A 15771-nucleotide genomic window follows, 5' to 3' on the forward strand; every position below is an offset into this window, starting at 1 on the left:
GTTTTCCATACCCCCTCACATCCCGGCATTAGTTGCACCTTAATCCCCCCTAGCCTTAATTCCTAGCTGCGCCCCTGGTATCACATATTAGCATGTTGCAGATCAGATATTCAATTCCTATCCCTTCAGGTAGAGCATTTAATGGCTTTTTATAGCAAAATGATATTGATACATGAATTCAGGTCAAGCAACCATAATTTTTCAGTCTTATAATAAAATTTGATGCGTTTCATTCACCATAGATATTAGTTTGCATTTATTTGAATGGGGGATTTTAATGACTAGTCAATTTGAAGTATTTTGGGTGCTGGAAGGCAACCCAAAAATTTGCAGGGTGAGAAGGCCTCTCAGAAAGTGACTATAACTGGACCAACTATGATGCCTATCCTGTCATAAGTTTGCTCTCGGAGCTCTGATGTATAGGCTTCCTGAATCGGCTTAATGAGTTGCCAAACCAATGAGTCCCTCATTTTGGCACCTTTTGGATTTCCCACAACACCAAACTTGGCTATCTTGACCTCTCTCTCAATTTGCTACTTTAGGGAAGCATTTAGCAATCCACCAAAAGTAAATGATTATCCACAAACTTTGGGATGCGCTGAAAGGCATATGCCCTCATACAGTTTAGGCCTGCCTCTCATAGTAACCTTGCTCACTCAATGCTTCAACCCGGCATTGGTTTGAATAGGTGAGGGCAGATGTCACCTCACATTAAACAGCAGGCATGCGAATTACACAATACATATAATCACGGAAGAGGGCCATTTACATTCCACAGGACACCACAGACTCTGTGGATTTTGGGGGGGAGGGGTGCCAAAGTCTTCACCTGGGATTGGAACCAGAGACCATTTGGTCAGTAGCCAAAGGATCTTCCCATAAGGCCCACCCCTCTCCTCAGAAATATAAGTACATAAATTTAAAATTTCAATATAGATATGGGTCAGTAACTGTAAAGGTAATAATCCTTACAAGCTTTGAAAACAAAAACAGCTACATTATGAATTCTATATGGATGAGTGCACTCTAAAAAAATAAAAGCAAAAAGAAGCTGCCAACAGCTTAGCAAGAGTTTTCCATTTCATTTTGATTCGAGAAATGAGAGGGCTTACTACCAGAACTCCCACAAACATCATGTGATTTGTTTTTGTAAATATGTCTGAAAATAACAACTGCAGTTTGAATATTTTAAATTTATGTTGACAGTAAATTACAAAATTTCATGATTAAAAGACAGAAATTGACACAAGCAAAGAATAAAAGAACTTATTGCACAGTGATCAAACACGTATGAGAAATTCAATTGAACATCAATTGACTATATACTAGGCTGATTGCCACATGGACAGTAAAAATGTTTATGCATGATTCCACAGTAGAAAAATGGCAAGCTGAACATTAGAACAAGAATTTCCTGAGCACAGAGACAAAAACACAATCTCTTCAGTTCCAACTTTCACTATTAAGAACCTATCTACTAAGGAGTAAGGCTGCCGCATCTCCGCTTTTCCTTCTCCAATATCTCAGCAATTGACATAACCTCTTTCTCCTTAATTTTATCTCTCTTGCTGACTGATGCATTTCCTATTACATAGAACCGATATGGTTTGGAGGCCCACTCTGCGCCACTTGAAGTAATACCGATGCGAGACGTAGCCACCACTTTGTGAGCTTCCACAGCAGCAAGCCATGTTGAATCCCCACATTGGTAATCTCTCTCGGCTGGTTCAATCCACAGACCATCCCATGAGCACATGTCTTGGGCATTGCAAGACCCCTTGTCTATGCTCATACTGATACACAATTTCGATGGGCCATTAGCCAACTGATGGGCTTTATACATGCATGCAACTTTCCTCTTTTTGTTCCTCTCTTGCTGCATATAATCCATTCCTTCCAAAGGCTCAATAGCTCTCAAAAGGACAGCGGCTCCAGGCCCTAAAAGTTGATAGGGTCATTTTTTTAAACAATTTATTTTATGCAACACATTACTTCTCACTTATTGTGAAGTACTCCCACCCATTTGACAAACATATTAACGTATTCAAACATCCCATTTAATTCTTCGAAAAATGTACAATGTTTTGTAGTATATTTTGAAAAATGCATGCTGAAACTCCTTTCTGTATTTTTTCAATTCCAAGTCACTATGATATAGTGCTAGTCTTTGTTTCAGTTCCAGTCCCAACAAGAAGGTTCCAAAATAATCATACTAAAAGTGCGCTACTATGGATTTTGAAATGACCTGTTGATTGGCTCCACTTTTGATTTTGGCCTACCAAGGCTCCGCATCTTTCAGTGCATTTCCTCAAAATTTTAGGGGAATACAAGCACAAATTTACAGTCAGGGTTACACTCAATATTGACAATTTGCAGCCTGCTGTGAGATAACTTGCATACTCTCAAGCTTTTTCATTGCCCTTAAACTATTTTGAGTTCACATTGGATGAAGTGGATGGAACTCAAGCAAGTGGAAAAGCATATCACACCACAGCGGAGAAAAGTGGCGAGAGGGCAGGATTGACTCCATTTCATTTCATAGGAGCATGAGCAGACAAGGTGGATGATGGGCAAACACAAAATGATCCAGCCAACATCCATCTTACCCACACCATTGCTATCCAGCACTGCATGGCGGACACTTGACTCATGTTTATTGAAGTGCATTCCAATCCTGTGTGAACCCCACCTACCCCTCAAACAAACCTGAATGAAATCATGGCAACATAGCATCTGGATATCATTAATCTTTAGATCTGAGACCAAGATTAATGTGATTTATGAATGCAAAATTAGTACATGTATAGAAACTAATTCTAAGGCAGTTCTATATTTTTTCATAAATTTTTGTTTCAAAATATTTAACAACAAAGAAAAAAATTATGTACACCCTACAGCACACAAGTGTACGTGAATCATATCTTTGTGGGGATGAAGTGCCAAGATCACTGTACGGTTAGGTAAAGTAATTTTAAAAAAGGAACAGCCCACAATACTATACGCATAAAATGCATAATTGCAAAATTCAGAAAGCACAATAGTATGAGTAGATGGTTAGAAAGTACTAAAATAGAGTGACTTTGAGAATGAGCGATGAGTTGGAACCTGAAACATCACCAGAGTTCAAATCACCTTCCCAATGACAAGCCCAAGAGAATGTCATACATATATACTTCTCATATATGTATGCACAATATATAAGTAGCATTACAATAGGTTTTAAAGGCAGGCAAAAGACAGCTTGAGAGCAATTTAAATAAAATTTCAAAATAAAAATATTCCACATTTTGGAGAAAGCTAGGGCCCCCAGCCTTCATTTACTGAATGAAAACTAAATGTTGCCACTGGATACTAAAAAGAGATAAAGAAAGCCATCTTTAAAGTCAACTAAATCTAGGTTGTGCCAAAGGTGCAAAATCACACCAATATTTTTTTTGCAGAGACAGATTTTTTGGACACCAATCTTTTTATAATTTCTTTTTTGGAGAAGGTTAAGGTGCAGAAAAAAGTTAAACTTTAAGAGTAATATTGACCTTGGTGGTAAATATATTAAAAATTAAGAAGGAAATGGAATTCCTTACATTAAAATGCGTAAATATGATAATACTATAAAACATACGTCACCTTGACTTGAAATGTTGAAACAGTGATACATCCCATACGTGAAGTACACATATGTTGTTCCCGGTTTCATATACATAGGAGCGTTTCTTTCCGTCATTTTTCCTTGAAATGAATGAGAAGCTCTATCTTCTCCTCCTGGATAGCATTCTGTCTCCACAATCCTACCCTTAAGCAATTTGCCATCACTCAGTTGTCGGACTAAGACCTATTGACAAGTGATGAATTGAAGATGCTTTTTGAATTAATGGATTCATTGACATACCCAGCACATTGCCGCACGCTCTTAAGCCCCGTTCACAACAACTTCACTCGCCTTAAACCCTTGCGCTGAAATGATGAGCACAGCTGGTCATGAACTGCCAATGCTAAATCACGCAATGATTTGAGTGTAGCTCGTCATCAGATTTTCATGATTTTAGCAATATTAAGGAGAACAATTTAAATATTTTGAAAGTTTAACAATGTTACAACATCCGTAATACATGTAAAGAACTCATATTTCATGAAATATGATGAATTGGAAGGAATAAAATGACTTTATATGAGTAGCGATCGCTATGTTCTCAAAGTTCTTGCTGGAAGAGGGTTCGTTCATGAGCAATATGAAATAATACATAATAACTTTTTATTTCACTGTTCTACGCTGATTACAAACTACAAAATATCATTTCATTACCAACCATTCCTTTTAAAGGATAAGAGATGACAAAATAGCCCGTTCTAATTTCGTCCATGCATTTGTGCAATTCCAAACCATTTTAGAAATTAATGCAGTTCTAACCTGTGCAATTCTATGCTCCTTGTAAAACAGCCTTTAGAGATTTCAAATTCACAGATACATCAAGTAATGGTGTTGTGAACAAGGCTTGATTCACAGTAGAGAAACTTGAAGAGTTTGTTCACCTCAATGACCAATAAGGTTTTACTTAAACAGTTGCGGATACAGAAAAAACTCGAAGGGGATGCAAAAGATATCTTGAGTTACCTTTACTTTTATCCTAATAAAAAATAATTAAGTCACATGCAGAGTTTACGAAAATTTTAATTATATTTATTACGCACATACATATACAAGAAAATGCCATCTTATGCTATAAAAAAGTTAATAATTGTGGTTCTGTAATGTTTGGCAATACAGGCGGGCCTGCAAGGAGGGTGGGTGCATGCCCCCAACACCCCCCATCTGTATCCGCGATTGTATTTAAATCATACACCTTACTTCAAGTCCAAACCTAAATATAGATACATATCTACAGCAGTTTATGGCATGTGCTGTAATTAACTCACATGTCCAAGAAGATTCTTGGCAAGTTGATCACAAGGAACATCATAAAATGAATCTAGGAAGCGGGTATTTGCAATTATTTTGGAATCCCTCTCAGATGTTTTATTTTGGTTTCCTGCAACAGTAGCTGATATGTCAGCAGACACCTGAAAAAGAGTTATGTATTCATTACAGCAAGGGCCGCACCAGCTTATAACGTGCCTCAGCTGAAATGTAAGTCATGACGTAAGTTGTGGAACTACTAAGCAGAATGGCCACAAAATTTAATTTTGAAATCTTAGACTTCTCACAGCTACTCTAATACTTGACAGCAATTCTCTATGATTTCTGAGAATGGTTGACAAATTCTGATCAGTGGCAACAAGTAAATGAGCCTAAATTTCAGGTGATATGAGGCATTAGAGGAGAGTTCTGACTGGAGAAATAGAAAAAGAAAGGAGAAAGGTTAGTGGAGTTCTGCAATGAGAAGCAATTGGTAGCCTGGCAAACACACTCTTCATGCAACGATGACTTATCTATTGGTATTATCATGAGATTACATTCCAAAATTTAACTGTTTTGCAATTTTTCCATGACCCCACATAAAATTTACCACGGTTTCTACCCTGACTTTACCACGATTTAAAGTCTGTTTTCATTTTCCTGACTTTTCCAGGTTCTTACAATCAAGTTCACTGGATGCCCTCTGTGTTGATGAAGTTAAGTCCGCACTTTGAAATACAGATGCCACAGGTTCGAATCCCACCTGGGTGAGTTAGTTTTTCACCATCCAGAGCATCAGGAAAACATTTTCATAATTATTAGATTCTTTTGGGTGATAAATTCTGATCCAAAACGCCAGCGTGGTAAATGCCACTTCAAGATACTCCAACTAAAAACAAAAGCCCAACAGCCTCTTCGACTGCTAAAGTGAACACAATAGGCCTTCCAGGAAAGAATGAAAATGAAATTAGTTGCAAAACTTCTAGGGGACTATCATGCTTTTCCCTGATAACGCCTCTTCAGTGAAGAGCTTGCCACCACTTATTGCATATAACAGTTTTTGTCAATGCACACTTGATGCTAAATGATGAGGATGATTTCCACGTGCTTCCATGTATTATTTTATAGCAAGACAGCAGCAAGAATCATCTGGCCATTTTCACTAGTCATATCTTGCCCATTACCTTGGCACAACTAGTACTAGATCCACTTATTTAGGTAGGTACAGGTTACATTATTTAAAGACTTAAGTACAGAATGTGAGATAAAAGAAATTGATTCACAAACAAGATTTACCTCTACATTTCTAGTACTAAACACCTTGAGCTGACCCACAGGCCTCTTCCTAGGTTTCCGAGCAGAAACTTCCACACTATGCAATGATGTTCCTACTTAGGATAAAATATAAATAATTATAAGCTGAAGATGAATCCTATAAGTATATCTGACACTTAAATACCAATTTGTAGAAAGAAGTATTCAGTGAATTTCAGAAGTAAATTCAGTTCTCAGTTAAAACTACAACACAACCTACAAAGCAGATATTCTTAAAGGTAATATTACCTTCATCACCACGTAACACTTCATTCGTTTTATGTACATTTAATATGTGACAAAATTAATACGTAATGCAACTGTTTTACATAGGATTTATAATAGAACCAAGGGTTGAAATTCACTACGAAGGGTGGAAAGGGAGAATAAAGGTTTGTTTAGGAGAAAAGCTCGGAAATAGAAAGTCTTATAACCCAACATACTGTTAATCAAGGCTCTACTACTCCTCAGCATTTCACCAAGGTGTAGCTCCTAAATTGTGCTAAGATTTTAGGTAATAGGGACACAGTTTTTGTCAGTAAAGAGTTACCAAATTTCAATTCGTGAATACACAATTCATTATCATATTCAAAAAAGAATACACATAATAGAATTTTGAAACAATTGTGTCATCTCAATGAAAATTCTATCATCAAAGGACGCTGTTAAAATATCACACACAAAATACCCCAGGAATTTACTTATTGTTACCGGAAAAAACGGGCACATATAAAAATTATAACTGTTTCTTAATGAAAATAAAAAGCCTGAATAAAACTGATGTAAATATTTTCAAAGATAGGTACCAATCTAAACACTAGTATTTTAATTTTGAAAATTTATCGCAATAATAACACAACAAAATGTTATGCTTTCTTTTTAATGAGTAATTTTGTCTACTCGAGCATGTAAATTGGCCCTGTAAACATCTGTCCTTAGTAATATGAAGATAATTTGTTCCTGTACACGCTCTAGATGGACACAAATGACGTTTACCTTTAATCAAAGATGACGAACATCTATGTGTCGCGAAGATTCTTCTGCATGCAAACATAATACAAACAAATTTAGCAAATCAGATGAATGAAAAAATGGATAATGCATTCTGTTTAACAAAATGAACTTAATCAATAACTGTTGCGAGGAGATTCGGATATTATTACTTAAATGATAACTAAGCAAAAATTCAATAAATTTTAGTCAAAAAAAAGGGTAAATTACATACAATAATGATATCCCGAAATTATCTGATCGCAGAGGTCATGAGATGGCAAAGGGATGATCCCAGACTTCTAAAAGTTTTGAAATCATTACCATTAAGGAAATACCTTGAGACTCACCATCTGCATCGTCAATTTCTTTTTCCATAATTTGCTTTTAAATGACACAGTGTATTTCGTGTATTTACATCTTTCAAAACCGCGATTATCTTCTAACTGAACAAACGAGTACCGCAGTGCGGCAAAGACACCAACCTTCTAGATACTAACCACGCTTTTCTAGAATCGAATTGCATACTATATTTGTATGAGTGCCTAAAATTTCATAGTTTAATATACTATAATCATAAATTATCTTCCTCAATTATCAAAATTTCCGTATATTCATTAAAAATTCACAGAATGAAACCTATAAATATGGGTGGCTATACTGGACAAGATATCGCGGGTCATTTAAAATTCCCGAACACCCTGCATTATACAGACTGTCCCAAGTGTCGTGTGTCATTTTTGACCTGTAATTTTAGTAACTTTCCGTAGAGCTATGTTCATGAAAATTGGCACACTTATGGGAAAAGGTCCTAAGTTTTGTTGAGTGTAAGCAAAATTTTAAAATTTTGACCATTTGACCTCACAATTTGGGTCCAAACCAAAAATTTGAATTTGCCTTATGGGGTTTCAATGTTAAAAAAATCGAGATAGAAAAATGTCTGAATTTCATTGACCAAGGTGTCAATTCTTATGGTTTCGGACCCGAGAAACCCGAAAATAACAATTTTATTTACGAAAATTCAACCGTTGACCCAGTAAGGTCACCGTCAAGGTCATAAGGGTGGCAAAAAGAATAGCATACCGACAAAGGTGTCGATCTATGGGTTTTATAGGGTGCCCAAGTCATTGGTATTGTCCAAATACCCGTATTATTCACTAATTGACCTACGAGGGTCACAATGGGGGTCAAAGGTCATAGCGTTAAACGTCGGGCCATCGTGGCAACTAACGTGTCAAACCATAGGTTTTGAAGGGTCCCAAAGTCGGTTAGGCAGTTCATAGATCCGTATTGTTGGTTTTTTGACCTCCGAGGGTCACAATGGGGGTCAAAGGTCATAGAGTTGAACTTCGGGCCATCATGACAGCCAACGTGTCAAACCATAGGTTTTGAAGGGTGCCAAAGTCGGTTAGGCAGTTCATAGATCCGTGTTGCTGGTTTTTTGGCCTCCGAGGGTCACAATGGGGATCAAAGGTCATAGAGTTAAACTTTGGGCCATCATGACAGCCAAAAAGTGGAACCATGGGTTTTAAAGGGTGCCCAAGTCAGTTTTGCAGTTCATAGTTCCGCATAACAGATTTTTTTGATCTCCGAAATTCATAATGGGGATCAAAGGTCATAAATAAAATATGCAATGCGCTTACCCCCCTTCCTTCCAAAAATTTTCCATTTCCTCGCAGTGCTTTCCGGCAGGCTTCCCATGCCATCTTAGCTTCATGCCGAAGTTGATCATTTATTTCTCTAAACATCATTTTGATTTGCAGCTCAAAGTGAAAGACAAAACTCCGTTTAAAAAGATATTGGCTATGTCCGAAACCATAAGGTAAAACGTAAAAGAAATGGATAAATCCAGCTTTTATTTTGATTGTATCATGCGTTGTGATAAATATTTAACCATTAAAGAGAAATATCATTAAACGACAAAAGTAATAGGATTATAAACTGAAATGTGAACATGTAGTTTACATTGGGCTAGTCAACCATCCAATTGCAGAAATGGTTTTGATTGCCATGCTCTTCTTCTCGAAGCTGCAACATTACACTTTCTAGGGCTTCAAGTTTAGAATATTTAAATTTTGTTATATCGCACACCTGGAATTGTCCAGTACACGCTGCGCGGACAATAGTGCTCAGCGGCAAAAGCATCTTAATGGAAAGGCCAAGACATAGCAATGAGACTGTTGGGTGTTATACCCAACCGATTTGCAAGTTTGAATGTGAAGTAAGGTCCTGATAAATTTGCTGCCGGTAATGTTTGCAGGACGAGGGACAGGCATGGGGAATTGAGGTCTTTACAGTCAGACTGGGACTTTTTCTTAACTACTTATTTAACATATTTTTAGGACTTTCATGGGAAAAACTCGCAACCCTTAACTTGAGCGTTACCAATGGAGGTCTAATACTTAAATGAAAAGCGGCATGAATGGGTTTTGCTATTTGCTTGTTGATCTTTAAAACCAATGGGATTTCAGCGTAGTTATAAAGAAAGTCCTATGTGGCGTTAGACCTCCTTAGGACCTTCTTTGAAGAGAGATGTAGTTGAAGAATGTGGACACAGAGTCGGGAAAAAGGATGTCTAGGAAAATAAATAATCAAGAATGGCGTGAAACTAAGAGGGTAAGGGAGGCTTGTCGGAAAAGGCAGTGGATATGTGTACTACACCACTCACTTGGTCACCCTTCAAAACCTTTAGTTGGGGAAATTAGTTTTCCTATTATTTCAAAACATACATCTGTGACCTTTGACCCCCCTTATGACCCTCGATGGTAAAAAAATCGACAATATGCGAACTGCTACGAACTGCCACACTGACTTGGGCACCCTTTAAAACCCATGGTTCCACTTTTTGGCTGTCATGATGGCCCAAAGTTTAACTCTATGACCTTTGATCCCCATTGTGACCCTCGGAGGCCAAAAAACCAGCAACACGGATCTATGAACTGCCTAACCGACTTTGGCACCCTTCAAAACCTATGGTTTGACACGTTGGCTGTCATGATGGCCCGAAGTTCAACTCTATGACCTTTGACCCCCATTGTGACCCTCGGAGGTCAAAAAACCAACAATACGGATCTATGAACTGCCTAACCGACTTTGGGACCCTTCAAAACCTATGGTTTGACACGTTAGTTGCCACGATGGCCCGACGTTTAACGCTATGACCTTTGACCCCCATTGTGACCCTCGTAGGTCAATTAGTGAATAATACGGGTATTTGGACAATACCAATGACTTGGGCACCCTATAAAACCCATAGATCGACACCTTTGTCGGTATGCTATTCTTTTTGCCACCCTTATGACCTTGACGGTGACCTTACTGGGTCAACGGTTGAATTTTCGTAAATAAAATTGTTATTTTCGGGTTTCTCGGGTCCGAAACCATAAGAATTGACACCTTGGTCAATGAAATTCAGACATTTTTCTATCTCGATTTTTTTAACATTGAAACCCCATAAGGCAAATTCAAATTTTTGGTTTGGACCCAAATTGTGAGGTCAAATGGTCAAAATTTTAAAATTTTGCTTACACTCAACAAAACTTAGGACCTTTTCCCATAAGTGTGCCAATTTTCATGAACATAGCTCTACGGAAAGTTACTAAAATTACAGGTCAAAAATGACACACGACACTTGGGACAGTCTGTACATATATGTACTCCATATAATTTAAATAAGGAGAATAATTATGAAAATTATGTATCTGTGAGCTTAAAAATTAAATGAAAACAATTTAACAGTAATTAATGAACAATTACCATTCATTTCCTTCAAAAATTGGTTTTCACCCATTAGTGCATTACAGAGTTATTGGGTGCATTCAGGGCATGATTCAGGGGGAGTGAGCACTGTGAGCTCTTGCTAAACACGAGAGGGGACCGCTAATAAGCGTATTCTTAGCCTCACTAAATGAAAAATGTCGATTTAGCATTACAAATGGAGCGCTATCGCTATTTCTCAACACACCATTGACCACCTCTAGGATTAATATTTGAGCTTCTGCCAATCAGCAACAAGTGCCAATGAAGGCAAGTAGCGACCGAAAAGACCACTCTGAGAAATGACTGAGCACTAACATTGAGTGGCTATGTATAGTGGTCACATTCAGGGGAAATTAGAGAGATGTTGTGGTATATATTGCTGACCTCTCCCTCCCCCTGAATGCACACATATTGATAACCACATTTATATGAAGCAATATCTGAGCTAAGACATCTAGATCAAAAATTGTTCAATGCTTATTTTGACTGGAAACAAGGACACTCACATCCATATTTTTTGATCACTTGTTACACTGTAATTACCTACATTTTACCCTGTATAGGCATGTTTAGAGGATTTTGTTTTCTACTTTCTGTTTTTGGGCTCTAAGGGATCTTATGAGTGACCCCTTCCTCCCCTAAAAAAAATGTCTCTCATATGAATGGCTATGAAGTAATAGTGCTAATGAATAAAAATGAATTTTTATGATTCAGGTAATTGGGCTGTCAGAAAAGAATACCAAATAGTACTGCATTCAGCCTTCTTTCTTCTTGAAAGAAAGACAATCTTAAAAAATAAGATGGCTCCAAGAACAGCCTGAGGAGGCCAAACAACTACATATTCAGGAAGCGACAAAATGAGACTAATAAGCTACTTTGAAAGAAAAAAGACATGTTCATTTGTAGTTGAACAGGATGTAAAAGTTGTTACAGAAAAGGTGGTGGTGGTTTTAGAGACATGGAAGGAAATATTTTGATGAATAACTTAATGCCGGAGATAAAAGCTACGACAATTCAGAAGGAAGTATTTTCCAGAATGTACGATCACAAGTAGAAGAACCAAGCTTAGAGGAAGTGGAAAATGCAATTAAAAATCTGAAAAATAATAAAGCCCCAGGAATAGATGGTATAAATGCCGAAATAATTAAGGCAGGAGGTAAAGATTTGGCGATACAAATACATGATGTTAAAAATCTGGAAAGAAGAAAAAATTCCTAAGGATTGGTAAGAAGCAATTATTGTCCCGCTACACAAAAAGGGTAACAAACAAGACCTTACAAACTATAGAGGAATATATCTTTTAAACACCAATTAAATTTTTCTAAAATTGTGCTGAATAGATTAGGGTGTATACAAATGAGATTGTAGAAGAACACCAAGCAGGATTCATAAAAGAGAGATCTACTAATGATCAGATATTTTATACTTAGACAGGCCGTTTCAAAATACTGGGAATTTAAGAAACATTTCTTTGGCTTATTTGTCAATTTTTTCAAAGTTTATGACAGCTTAAACAAGGAAAAAAGTGTGGGAAAAAATGGAAAACTTTGGAATTCCGAGGGAATTAATTGAGTTAGCAAGGCTGTGTCAAAAATAGCAAATGTACGGTAAAAGTTGAAAATGAATACTCCACAATCTTTGAAGTATAGACAGGTGTGAGACAAGGAGATAGCCTATCACCTATACTCTTCAATTTGGAATTGGAAAAGGCACTAAAAGAAATCAGGAAAATGGACTTGGGACTAAGAATAGGGAGAAAACACATATCACAGCTCACCTTTGCAGAGGAATTTGTTTTGCTCATGGAAAATAAGGAAGACTTAAGAAGTACATATGACAGAAATTCTGATAAAAGAAATCCAAGAATATGGATTGAAAATCAATCAAGATCAAACCAAATTTATGTCCTTCAGTCAAAACCCTGATAACTCCAGAAACATTACAATAGGGTAGTTTCCTTCATCAAAGAAAACGAAAGGCATTGACTGCGGTTCATTGCCCACCATTAGAGTATTAATAACATAAAATTTGTTTAGTTTTAGAAATCCCAGTTTAGATGAATGTCAATGGTCAATTTTAACATCATTAGAAAAAGGCCAGATTGGTGCCCATGCGATGCCACTCCACGTGACATCACAGGGATCTAGATGTTATAAGGAGTTTTGCATCGTCTGTGATTACTAATGCATGCATGAGGCACAGAGCTCAGGGAAATATCTCTTAATAATCACCTATTAAAATTCCCTATGGTAGGAAAGTTTCCTTCGTTTTATAGGGTATTAATAATCCTTATTTAAGCCAAGTGGTACCTGCTAGCAGGGTACTCTACGCTACTACCATTTCTTGGCAGCAAGCAGCCTGCATCATTGCGGCATTCATAGCCTCGCACCCAGGTGGCCTCACACAGCAGCAGCCAGATGTCACAGGGCTTTTCCCAGCATTCATACTTAGCCGTCGCATTTTCGCTCGCTTGAAAATGTAAACTTTTCATTTAATCTCGAAAAATAGATATTGTCATTTAAAAATCTAAAAGCGTGAAATACATACTCCAGGGGTAATAATATTTCCATTAAGGCAATTTAAAAAAATAGGAAACCACCCAATTGCGGATCACAATTTTGAAAGAGTAAATGAATTTAAATACCTCGGTGCCATAATCAGCTCAAGCAATAGTGAGATACTAAATATGAGATAAAAAAACAGAATAAATTCAGCCAATAGAAGTATGTATGCCCTAAACAAACATCGAAAATAAAAAATTTTATCCTTCATAACCAAACTCAGAATTTATAAAAGCATAAGGCCTCGGGTAAAATACAAGCGGCGGGCGGCGAGCGGCAACCTGAGCGGCAGCGGTGGCTACAATACGAGCGGCAATTTTCTAACCGCTCAGGTTTCTCACCTTTTCTAACCACAGTCTTCCTTTGTTTGGCCGTATTCTCACTACTTTGATGTTTCTCTGCTTACAATTTCAACTACACTGAAGGATGAATCTACTGAGCGGCGAGCGGCAGTGGAAAAGAAATCGGTCTGGACTTGGAACCATGAGCGGCTCTGGGCGGCGCCGCTCACTGTCGCTCGCCGCGCAAACATATTGTACCCACCCTCAATGGATTTACACGCAACTAAATGAGGACCGATATCAGAGCGGCGCCGCTCACGCCGCTTGTGCCGTACCCGGGGCCTAATAAGATCTATCCTTCAACATGGAGCTGAATCATGGGTTATCGACAAAAGAACGGGAAAGAAATTGTCTTGGAAAATAAAGTGTTAAGGAAAGTTTTTGGACCAACAAGAGAGAATGGAAGCTGGAGAAGGAAACACAACAGGGAATTCAGGGCCTTTTCGACTCGCCAGACTTAATATGTGGTATTGCGTCTTTAAATCTTCCAGATTCTTAACGTAAGCCCCAGACATAGGGAACTCCGATCGTCTGTCACTAGCTGGATGAGGGAAAGACTCCACAAATAAGAATAATCAGCACTCAAAGAAACAATTGTCACACAATTATGAGTCATTTTCAATTTAATATCTATTACAAGTAGAAATATTCAAAATCAAAATTATTGCAGAAAACAACGATAATAACTAATAATCTCATAAGAAATGTTACCAAAAACTAATTACAAGCTGTATTTGCCTCCCAGGACCAAAAATGATTTTTAAGAAAATCACTCTCTTAGCCGACCGATGAGTTCACTGCAGGCATCGAGAAGAGAAGAGGCCTGGCTGACCTCCGAACAGTGTCGGGGTGGAGGGGAGGGAATTTGCAAAGGAGTGGGGGGTGATACAGCGATGCCCAAATTAGCTGTATCGATGTAAAACTCCCGGTAGGCACCCGTGTTGACTGGAACCTCTGGAAAACATCTCGTCATCCAAGCCAGGGTTGGGGAAGAAGTGTACCGCCGTGTTTCCTCTCCTCTATCTCCTGTGTTGGAGACATAGCCAAGTGGTGTGATAGCTGGTAGAGGCAAGCCATTGGAATTCAAGGAGGGGGAAAGACATAGTAGGATGAGGTGTTGGAGGGAGAGAGAGTTGTGATAGGACAAAGTGGAGTACTTCTCACTCCAAACTGCATTCTTATGCCTCAACACCCACTTCCCCTCGATTGCCAGGATTCCTCTGCTGTACTAGTTATATAACTCTTGATCTCCAGGTATGGCTGGTTCCGATGGCAGAGTTTGGATGGTAGAGTTCGGAGACAAGAGTTCCGAGACTTAGAGTCTCCGAGCCTTTGAGTCAAAGGGCCTTTGGTGAAAATCCTTTGTGCGTAAAGTCCTTAGCGGGAGAAGTTCTGCGGATAAGTTTGGAGGAAGTTTGGAGGAATTTCTGAGGGGGTTGGATACCAGAAATTTTGGGGGAGGGAAACTAAAAAATGCCATACATAGCTGAAGCAAAGAGTCGTCGATTACGATGGGCAGGGCACATAATACGAAGAGAGCAAGAGGCCCTAGTAAAGCAAGTTTGAGAAAACCCTATGGAAGACCGAGAAAAAGATGAAAGGATAAGGTGCTGATTGATATGGGGAAAACGAGAGTCACTGAGGCGGACGCAGAAGTTAGAAAGAGTTGGAGGCAGATAGTTGGCGAGGCTAAATATCATTTGGGCTATAAATGGGCATGGCAGAGAGTAAGTAACAGCCTAGTAACAAGGGACTAGGAAATAAAGGATAAGAATCACAGAAGGGAGTATTACATTATGGTATCTCAAGTGAAACCTTTTTCTATCATTATAATCTAGAATTAAACTCAAGAAAATTTCAAATTTGAATTTCATTAAAAATTCATCGCATTTAATAATTCGATTTGCAGGAAAAA

The 15771-nt window shown here is 38.0% G+C and overlaps 1 protein-coding gene across 4 annotated transcripts; it reads right to left on the reverse strand.

Moving 5' to 3' along the window:
• Nucleotides 1-1069: 1069 nt before the first annotated feature.
• On the reverse strand, nt 1070-7680 carry LOC124155483 (DNA-3-methyladenine glycosylase-like). Of its 4 annotated transcripts, none has more exons than XM_046529357.1 (5): nt 7546-7680; nt 6188-6279; nt 4912-5055; nt 3625-3829; nt 1070-1938 (listed from the first exon to the last, which is right to left on the reverse strand). In XM_046529357.1, the coding sequence occupies exons 1-5, from the start codon at nt 7571-7573 to the stop codon at nt 1478-1480; spliced, it is 930 nt and encodes a 309-aa protein (XP_046385313.1). In that variant the 5' UTR covers nt 7574-7680; the 3' UTR covers nt 1070-1477. The 4 variants fall into 4 exon arrangements, with proteins under 4 accessions (XP_046385313.1, XP_046385303.1, XP_046385293.1 ...); XM_046529347.1 differs by having other exon boundaries at nt 6188-6282; XM_046529337.1 differs by having other exon boundaries at nt 7534-7680.
• Between the last annotated feature and the right edge of the window lie 8091 nt (nt 7681-15771).

This window comes from Ischnura elegans, chromosome 1, assembly GCF_921293095.1.
Source record: "Ischnura elegans chromosome 1, ioIscEleg1.1, whole genome shotgun sequence".
Taxonomy (NCBI): domain Eukaryota; kingdom Metazoa; phylum Arthropoda; class Insecta; order Odonata; family Coenagrionidae; genus Ischnura; species Ischnura elegans.

What these genes read in the sequence shown, in the direction of transcription:
- LOC124155483 (XM_046529329.1), bottom strand. Translation starts at nt 7,573, where the DNA reads ATGGAAAAAGAAATTGACGATGCAGATGGTGAGTCTCAAG. An exon ending in TTAGTACTAGAAATGTAGAG is followed by an intron (nt 5,056 to 6,187) that starts GTAAATCTTGTT and finishes ACTCTTTTTCAG; the next exon opens with GTGTCTGCTGACATATCAGC. An exon ending in CCAAGAATCTTCTTGGACAT is followed by an intron (nt 3,830 to 4,911) that starts GTGAGTTAATTA and finishes ACTTGTCAATAG; the next exon opens with GTCTTAGTCCGACAACTGAG.